Genomic DNA, 8942 nt, shown 5'->3' on the forward strand with positions numbered 1-8942 from the left:
TGAGACTAGAACCTGCACTCACAGGGGATGCTAGCATTGCAGGCGGCAGCTTAACGAACTGAGCCACAACACTGGCCCTTATAGCAGGCTAATCTTTAAGTTGATAATTTTGTATGGTCCAAAAATGATGTTATAAATATCCAAATGGCCCTTATAAAAAAAGATTCCCCACCCCTGGGCTCTAGAGCAATGGTAGGTGAACTTTTTCTGTACAAAGTCAATTAATAACAATTTTAGGGGGCCAGTGTTGTGGCTCAGTAGGTTAAGTTGCTGCTGCTTGCAATACTGGCTCCTGGCACCCCGTGGGAGACCAAGATGGAGTTCCAGGCTCCTGACTTTGGTCTGACCCAGCCTGGGTCATTGCAGCCATTTGCAGAGTGAACCAGTGGGTGGAAGACCAATCTCTCTCCCTCTGTCTGCCTTTCAAATAAATATTTTCTGTTCTTTTTTAAAAAGGCTTTAAATAGAGTCTGTTGCAATTAGTCTGCCATCTTTGTACAAAGCAGCCAGACAACACATAAACAGATGGCAGCGGTGGTGTGACCGATCAGGGCCATAGTTTGCTACTGTTTGGTCTAGAGCAGTGGCATTGGCTCCTGATTGCACATAAGAATCACCTGCAAGCCAGCATCCCATATGGGCACTGAGTCCCAGCTGTTCCACTTCAGATCTGGCTCCTTGCTAATGCACCTGGGAAAGCATCAGAGTGTGGCCAGAGTGCTTGGGCCCCTGCACTTATATGGGAGATCGAGAAGAAGTTCCTAGTTTCAGATCAGCCCACCTCCAGCTGTTGCGGCTAATTGGGGAGTTAAATGGATGGAAGATTCTCTCTCTCTCTCTCTGACTCTGCCTTTCAAATAAATTTAAAAATCTTTAAAAAAAAAAAATCATCTGATGACCCCAAAGCTCCACCCCCTAGGTTCTCAATCTGGAATAAAGCCCAAGTTTTTGTTTTGTGCTTTTGTTTGTTTTGGGGGTCAAGATACTAGATGATACTGATGTGCATCCTGGGCAGAAAACAATTCTAGAACTGTAGTCGCTCTCAGGGAACTTCTAGAATTTGGGGGTGGGGGGTGAGGGGTAGGCGAGTGCTGGAAGGATAAATGATTCAGGACTTCATTGATCAAGGTCCAAAGAACGAGATGACCGTTAGAGCCGTCTCGGGTCCACCTGACAAATTCAGTGCTCCGATGCTTTTAGAAAATGCTCTTTATTGCAGGCTTGTGTGTGCTGCCCAACTCAGCAGGTCAGTCCCTTCAGCACCCCCGGCTAGAGCAGCCACCTCCTACCTAACCCTGTTGCTCCAGCCATTCTCTATAGGCCCCAGCGTAGTTTCGTGCCCTGTGGAGACAAAGAGGGGGTGAAGGGCAGCCCCAGCAGGTGGTCCCCAGGGCCTTCCCCACAGCAAGCCAGGCCTGTCCCGTACCCTGTGTATCCAAGGTTCCGGGCTAGCTGCGCGGCCTGAGAGCCCCGCCGGCCCATCTGACAGAAGAAAACGAGGTTCTCCTCTTCCAGCGTGGGCTTCTGAGCGGAGTACCTGGCCTGGAAAGCAGCCGGCTCCATCTGCAGGGCGCTTTCCAGCTCTGACACTGGCAGGGGTGGAGAGGACACAATGCAGAGCCCGCAGTCTGGGGGCCCTGGAAGCAGGGCCTGGAGTCCCAGTGGTGGAACCAATCTCCAGGGGGCCCCAAAACAACCTACGGTGTTCCCCCACGCCACCCTGCCTCGCCCCATCTAAAGGACTAGCAGCAGCCCAGCGCTTAGTTTAGCTCGGGTCAGCCAAACAGCCTTCGACCGAGCCACTTCCCAGCGGGAGGGGGCGGGGCGGGCAGAAAGTGGCTGGCCCACCCCCCTCCTCACTGCCTGCTGTCCCCTCAAACTGGATGGGCCAGTTCCGACGCCAGGACCCGCCTCCAATCAGCCCTTGGCTAGTGAGGCTGAGGGCTGCCTTAAAGGAACGCAGGACCCCGATCGCTGCGCCAGCCCTTCCCGGGCTGTCCTAGTCCGACGCGGGGACCTCCCTTCTCCATCTTGTACCCGGGATGTTGAGCGCCCCCGGGATGGTCCCCGCTGCTGCTTCCTCCCGAGATCGCACATCGAAGAGCCGGACGCGGCCAGCGGCTAGGAGTGATCGGAGTTCGGGGAGCGAGACCGTGGGTGCTGAGGAAGGGAGCACGGGCGCCTTCAGGGAAGAGGGTTCCCAAAGCACAGCAGCGCGGCGCCCCCTCCCCTGGCTGCCGGCCAATCCACTGAGGCAAGCGGGGCTGGGGGCACCTCAGCCCCGCTGCCCCACTTCCACCCAGGGGGCCTCCGCGCGCGCGCCCCCCCGCAGCCACTTCTCAGGGCGAGGTCCCAGGTCTACCCTGAAGGTACCTCCAGCCATGGTGCGCGCCGCGATTGCAAATCCCAGGAATAAGGCCAAGGCACTCCCCCTCAGTACCGGTAACATCGCTCCCTCCCTCCAGGAGGCAACCGGAACCGGAAGCGGAGGGACAGCCTCCCGCTCCGCCTCCGCAGCACCTGTTAGTGGTGCCTGCCGCCAGTCCACCGGATATCTAGCGAGTCCCCAGCGTGGGCAGGAAACGACTCATTAGTCTGGCAGCAGTAGAGGCACTAGGTGATGAGCATAAAAGCAGCATCCCACCCTAAACCCGGCCCAGGAATGCCCTCCCTTCCGCCCCGGGGCCCGCAAAAGGAGGAGAAAAGACAACTGTGGCTCTGAACAATTTTATCTTTAAAAAAAAAAAAAAAAAAAAAGGAACAAAACCACCCCACGAGGGGGAAGGCCCTAAGTGGGCCTTGCCTGCTGTCCTCCCTGGCTCCAGAGACTTCTGCATAGGCCGTACTGCTTGCTGGCTAGCCTCCTCTTTGTGGGACAGCAGCCACTGCTGAGCATCCTAACCCCACTTCTTACTTGAGCCTGTTCCTCAGAGCCGCCGAGTACAAAGCTGAACCTCAGCTCCAGGAAAGGGACCAATGGAAGCGCCCGAGGCCCGTGGCAAACCAGAGCTCTCGGTCAGCAGGTCCTCTGCTGGGCACTCTAGGCAAGCGCAGGGCAGGCCCCCTCCCCCCGGCTCCGTGTGTCCAGTCTCCGGCGTGGGGACAGCACATGCATTGTGCAAGAGGAGCACAAGGGCCCGGGGGGCTGCATGGCGAGGGGGTGGGCAAGGCGGTCAGGGCAGGTCCACACTGTGTGTTTCCCACCACTGCGGTCTGCCATGGCGCAGGGCCTCAGTTCAGAGACACGGCTTCCGAACTCCCCCCAGGCCCAGGCCGGGAAGTGGGCAGTGAAGGAAAGGGGCGTGGGATTGGCCTGTTGCTCCTGGGCTAGCTGCAGTTCCCGGGCCCAAAGCCCCCACATCCCCATGGTTAGTTGCTGTCGTTCTTGATGACGACTTCCAATCCGTGGTGCCGCAGCTGAGCCCGCAGCAGCAGGTTCTTGTTTTTAAGATCTTCCACCTGACACAGGAAAGAGGCAGTAAGGGGAACGGATGAAACAAAGGGAACACTGCCAGGCCCCCCGAACTCATTGAGGGTCCCCTGGTGAGGCCCTCTCCATAGATGCTACAAGGAAAGCAGCTCAGCGGCTGCGAGGGCACGGGGGGTGTCGGACCTGCTGTCGAAGCACATCATTGTCCAGCTGCAGCTGGTCGAGCCCCTGCAGCTCCTCAGACAACCGGTGGTTACTCTGCCGAAGCTCCTGGATGTAATCACAAGCTTTGGACAGGATCCCACCTTTACTCTGCAAGACAAAGCCGACCAAATGAGGCCTAGCCTTGAAGACATCTGGCCTGTCCAAAAGCATGCTCACACTTCGGACCTCGCTGTCCCCTAAGGATGGCACCGTGACACCTCCCAGAGGTACAGGACCCTCGGAGAGAGGGAAGGGAAGACCACTGCCACGCTGTGTCCCTCTCTCCACCATTTCTGGAAACGATACCAGGAGACAGAATTCAGGCGGCCTGCCCACCACCAGGGCCTTGCCATGACCTGGCCAGACTTGGTGCTCTCCATGGAGCAGTCTGGGATGATCTTAGACAGCTGCACAATCCAGTTGTTGATCTTGTCTCGGCGGCGGCGCTCCACTGCGGGGCAAAGTGACTCCGTGAAAACTCACCACAGCCTAGGGTGAAAACTACCTAACCTCCCCTCCCCCCGCCCACCCGCCAGATGTCCCTGCTGCCCCCACTCCCACACGACTGCCCCCTGATTCACACTCAGATCCAGCTCACCTTCGTTGTGCTGAGCCCTGCGTTTCTCATCCCGAGTCGTCCGGGGGGCCTCTGACTTCCTGCCAACAGAACCCAGGGTGGCCGGAGTAAGGACAAGGACTAAGATTAGGGGCTGGCACTGTGGTGCAGTGGGTGAAGCTGCCGCTGGCAACTTCAGCATGTCTTATCAGAGTGCTGGTTTGATGCCAGGCTACTCTGGCTTCCAATCCAGCTTCATGCTAATGTACTTGGGCAAACACCCCAAGATGTTGTGGGCCACTACCACCCATATGGGAGACCAGGATGGAGTTCCTGGCCCCTGGCTCCTGTCTGACCCAGACCTGGCTGTTGTGGCTATTTGGGGAATAAACCAGAAAATGGAAGATATCTATCTCTTTCTCTCCCTCTCCCTTTCAAATAAATAAGTGAATCTTTAAAAAAAAAATTTTTTTTTAAAAATAAAACTAAGATTAGAATTTGGGGTAAGGCATTAAACAAGATTCAGCAGGTGTTAAGATGGCTTACAGGGAGGGTGTTGTGGTACAGCAGGTTAAGCTGCCTCTTGGGACACCCCCATCCCTTGTCAGGGTACAGGTTCAAGTCCCAGCTACTCTGCTTCCGATCCAGCTTCCTGCTAATGCACCTGGCATCAGAAGGCAACAAATCATGACCCAAGTACTTCGGTCCCTGCCACCCACGTGAAGACCCAGATGGAGTTCCAGGCTCCTGGCTTTGGCCTGGCTCAGCCCTGGCTGATGCAGGAATTTGGGGAGTGAACCAGCAGATGGAAGGTTGATCTCTCTCTCTCCCCCTCTCTGTCACTCTGCTCCCTCTCACTCTTCCTTTCAAATACATAAATAAATCTTTCAAAAAAAAAAAAAAAAAACCACCACCACTCCTGGTGATTAAGAAACGGGATCACTCACGGGGAATACGGGTGGGTCCTAGGGGCGATGGAGCGCTGGCTTCCCCCCTGCAACACTTCCTGTGGTGACATCATCACAAAGAACTGACCTGTGAAGACGTAGGATAGATTGTGTCCGACAAAGGCCGGCCACATGACCATGCCCTGAGGCCACGACCCTGGGATCCTCCTCTGAAAACAGGCTTCCTCCTGCTAGGAGGGGGGCCAACTCACTGCCTTGCCCGGGGCTAAGGAATCAGGAAGGGTCAAGAGTGAAGGCCCACTGCCCACCAGCCATGTCCCATGGCCTCTCCTAGCCCCTCCAGCCAGCATCCTCACGCGATATCTCACCAGTGCCAGGAGGGGTTGCCTGCCCCAGTAGTGCCTCTGAGCCCTGGGTAGTAACAACAGCAGCTGTACTCCCCGATGTGGTACCTCCTGCCCCATCTCCCACTGCAGAGCTGGGGAAGTAAGTATAGTGCGTCTCAGCAGCTGTCCCCTCTGTGTCAACCGTATCATCACTGGTGAAAGCACCCTGGATCACGGCCTGGAGAGGAGAGCAAGAGGACAGAGTCCAGTTCCCTTCTTCCTCTCACTGCCCAGAGATCCGGTCACCAGCCCAGCCCAGACCGCAGTACCTGGGTCATGGACTGAGTGGCAGGGTAGCCACTGATGGCGCCGGTACCCTCAGTCTGGCCATCCAGTTGCCCTTCAGACACCTGGATCACCCTGTACATCACCTAAAAGTGAGAGGAAGGGGGCGGGAGAAGAAGAGAGAGGAGTAAATGCTGGGACTCCCAGGGCACCTCGCAAACTTTTCCCTGGGGAATGCCCCAAGATAACACCCTCTTAGAGACACAGTCAGCCGCTCTCCCTTCCCTCCCTGTCCCAAGGCTTCAGCATACCCCTGGCCCACACCAGGCTCTACCCCAACTCTCATATCAGCCCTCCCACCCTAAGAGTCCACATTTCCCCCTCATCCTCCAAGCCACATCTTCCCAACACATGTTCCAAACCTCCCTCAACCCCAACCCCAAGTAACACCTGCAGCCACCTGGCTCCTCCCCTTACCTGGCCCCCATTCTCAGTTCGGAAGACGTACTTGACGTTGGGGTCAGGGAAGGTGGCAGCTGACTGGATGCTGGCGATAGCCACACTGGTTGGGTCCTCCCCAGTAGCTACTGCACCTGAAGTAGGAGAGCACAGGAAAGGTCCCTGAGTTAACTGCCTTTCTCCTTCTGTTCCACTTGCACGACATGTGGAAGGAGGAGGGGCACTCGAGAGGTGGCCCAGTGGAGGGACAGGTGCCATCAGGGCTCTCGGTTCCGTTTCTAACACTCACCTTCCTGAATCTGCACTGTCCCCTCTTCCGTTTCAGCTGTTTTCTGCTGCCTGTTTGTGGTGAAAGAGCGAAAGAAAGAATAAGGGAAGAAGGGAGTGAGAAGCTACTGCCCAGTGGCAAAGAACTCCCAAATCCACTGGCATCCACAACAGATGCTGGGTTACATTAGAATAACAACTAGTACTTACTATGCAGTAGGCTTCAAGCTAAGCATTTAACATGTCCTGTCTTAGTGAATACTAACAGCACTATAAGGCAGGTGGCACTACCTCCGTTCTACAAATGGGAAATCAGATCACACAGCTGGTAGGGGACAGAACTGGACCTGACTCCAGGTCTGCTTGACCGCACAGCCAGTGCTCTCAGCGTCTGATGCTCTCCCAGGCCAACCATCTCTCACCCCAGACCCTACCTCTGCTTTACTCACCCCTTCATCTCTCTGTGAGGGGGCACATCCGAGGAACTGGTCCTTTTTTTGGAGTCTTCGTATCTCCTGATTCACAGGCCTGAATACTAAGTCCTGGTAGAAATCACGGAGTTTGCAGTGAGTGTTGGGCTGAACAGCCTCCCTAGACTTGGGACCAAGGCTCCATGAACACACAGCCAGGAAAAGAACCCAGTCACCTGCAAAGGACAATCAGCTTCCCCCATTCCAATGCTGAGGGCCAGTCTGTTGGAAAAAGCAACCCTACATATCAAGCTCCTCACCCCTTCATTATCACCCCGACTCTTGGTGGAGAAGGGGTCATTATACTGGAAGGCTGAGAAACAACACATTTCTCAAAGGATTATTATTAAAGCTATCATGATCTCCCACAACAGCAGCTTCAAGGAAATTAGGGAGGGCTGTGTTGAGACCAGCATTACCAAAACACAGGGCCATGGACAGCCATGCTTCTTGCAGGTTCTCAGCCTCCAGCTGCATCAATCCAGGGAGGGGACACAGGAAGCCCACACCACTGGAAAACGGATGCTAACAACAAAGACTGGCCCTTGGGCTCCACTCAACTGAAAGGGCTCTTATCTGGGCGCAGGGGGTGCCCAGATTGGTATCATCCCTTAGAGAACCTAACATCCAAGTGCACTAGCTTCAAGCCTTCTTTATTATTATTCATTAAGCCTTCCTGTAGAACAACACAGTTGCTAAAACGTTGCCATGACAACTCCAAATCAACTGAGCCTCAGTAAGGAGGGAAAGAAAAAAAAAAAAAAAAAGCCCAGGCTTAGGCTTCCGAAGAAGAGACAATGGAGGAGGAATCCATCTAGGAGGTGCCTGCCTTAGGACCCCGACATGCAGCCAGACGACAGGAAAAACAAAGGGCTAAGCGGGCAGATGCCAAAAAGAAACAGCTAGCCGGTCCAAAGCAGTAAAATAATCCCAACACGAAAGGGGCAAGATTTCTGTAAATTCTGCATCCGTGAGTTTCTCCTGGCCTTTTCCATCCCAGGAAAAATCTTCAGCGGAGAAGCCCTGGAGAGCCCGTGGCCAAGGAAAATGGCAACAACAACAACAAAAAGGAACTGAAAGCGAAACTGTCCGAAGGAAGTAATGTTGCAAGGAGATCCCAGCTCCGCAGGAGAAGTAGCCCTGGTGTTTTGGGACCACCCAGGTCTCCATCCTCCAACCTGAGTGGGAAAAGTGCCCCTCCGAGGCTCGTCGCGCCGACTGCAGGAGGAAGCAATGAAAGAGAAGGCAGGGAGTAGGAGGCGCCTCTATCGCCCACAGCTGTCAGCCAAGGGCGGCCTCCGAGGACGCCCCGCAGCGGGGTCGCGCTACTTCTTCAACCCCGAGCTGGACATCCGGAAGCATTTCCTGAGCCTTCGGGAGATGGGCGACACGGGAGCCGGGATAGGATGTTGCGCTGTGCACGCTCAGGCAAACGAGGGCCCAGCGAGACCCCCGGCCGAGTCTGGACACAAAGCGGGTGGGGGTGGGGGATGCAGCCCGGAAAGAAACCAGGCCTGAGGACGAGGCGTCTCCCCGAAGGCCCACCAAGCTGCAGGCGCTCACCGAGCTGAGCGCCCGCCAGGCGCGCGCCCGGGAGCCCGCGCCGCGACCCGGCCAGCCCAGCCGCGGCTGCTTCGCAGAGCAGGCAGCGAAGGGGCGCCGGGGGCTCGGGGGCCCGCAGCCGGACAGCGCAGGAGGCCGGGGAGCGGCTTTGGCCCACAAAGCGGGATGGCAAAGAAAAGAACCAGGCACGGTCCCCTCCCCCAAAACAAAGGCTTCCTCCCCCAAGAGTTTCCCATCCTGGAAAACGGAAACTAAACCCAAGCGGCCCCGCCTTGCCGACCCATCCCGCCTCCACCCTGCCGTGCGGCCCTGCACTCACCGGCCCAGGCCGCCTCAGCCGCCGATCTCCCCCCGACCGTGTTCTCCCTCTCCCGACCCGAGTCTCTCCATAGACAGCTGCTCATGCGCACTCCCGGCCCGGGGCCATGTTGGTGAGGGGCGGAAGTGTCTCTCTCGACCCGCCCAGCCCACTCA

General features: G+C 56.3%; 2 protein-coding genes across 5 annotated transcripts; both read right to left on the reverse strand.

The window, feature by feature from the left end:
- Nucleotides 1-1194: 1194 nt before the first annotated feature.
- On the reverse strand, nucleotides 1195-2607 carry TSTD1 (thiosulfate sulfurtransferase like domain containing 1). Its single transcript, XM_062192580.1, has 4 exons — nucleotides 2374-2607; nucleotides 2038-2160; nucleotides 1427-1589; nucleotides 1195-1341 (listed from the first exon to the last, which is right to left on the reverse strand). The coding sequence occupies exons 1-4, from the start codon at nucleotides 2447-2449 to the stop codon at nucleotides 1290-1292; spliced, it is 414 nt and encodes a 137-aa protein (XP_062048564.1). The 5' UTR covers nucleotides 2450-2607; the 3' UTR covers nucleotides 1195-1289.
- Nucleotides 2608-2711: 104 nt separating this feature from the next.
- Nucleotides 2712-8914, reverse strand: USF1 (upstream transcription factor 1). 4 transcript variants are annotated; one of them, XM_062192578.1, is made up of 11 exons: nucleotides 8788-8914; nucleotides 6885-6977; nucleotides 6458-6507; nucleotides 6187-6302; nucleotides 5754-5855; nucleotides 5551-5662; nucleotides 5138-5225; nucleotides 4233-4291; nucleotides 3991-4085; nucleotides 3614-3742; nucleotides 2712-3459 (listed from the first exon to the last, which is right to left on the reverse strand). In XM_062192578.1, exons 2-11 carry the CDS (start codon nucleotides 6890-6892, stop codon nucleotides 3370-3372), a joined length of 849 nt encoding a protein of 282 aa, XP_062048562.1. In that variant the 5' UTR covers nucleotides 6893-6977; nucleotides 8788-8914; the 3' UTR covers nucleotides 2712-3369. The 4 variants fall into 4 exon arrangements, with proteins under 4 accessions (XP_062048562.1, XP_062048559.1, XP_062048560.1 ...); XM_062192575.1 differs by having other exon boundaries at nucleotides 5467-5662; XM_062192576.1 differs by having other exon boundaries at nucleotides 5467-5662; nucleotides 6885-7031.
- Nucleotides 8915-8942: the final 28 nt, after the last annotated feature.

This window comes from Lepus europaeus, chromosome 5 (genome assembly GCF_033115175.1).
Source record: "Lepus europaeus isolate LE1 chromosome 5, mLepTim1.pri, whole genome shotgun sequence".
Lineage (NCBI taxonomy): Eukaryota > Metazoa > Chordata > Mammalia > Lagomorpha > Leporidae > Lepus > Lepus europaeus.

Coding starts and splice junctions, on each gene's coding strand:
- TSTD1 (XM_062192580.1), bottom strand. CDS start 2,449: ATGTTACCGGTACTGAGGGGGAGTGCCTTGGCCTTATTCCTGGGATTT. Junction 2,161..2,373: donor GGCGCGCACCATGGCTGGAG/GTACCTTCAGGG, acceptor TCCCTTCCTCAG/CACCCACGGTCTCGCTCCCC. Junction 1,342..1,426: donor CGGAACCTTGGATACACAGG/GTACGGGACAGG, acceptor TTGTCTCCACAG/GGCACGAAACTACGCTGGGG.
- USF1 (XM_062192575.1), bottom strand. Junction 5,663..5,753: donor CCACTCAGTCCATGACCCAG/GTACTGCGGTCT, acceptor TCTCCTCTCCAG/GCCGTGATCCAGGGTGCTTT. Junction 3,460..3,613: donor ATGATGTGCTTCGACAGCAG/GTCCGACACCCC, acceptor TTCCTGTGTCAG/GTGGAAGATCTTAAAAACAA.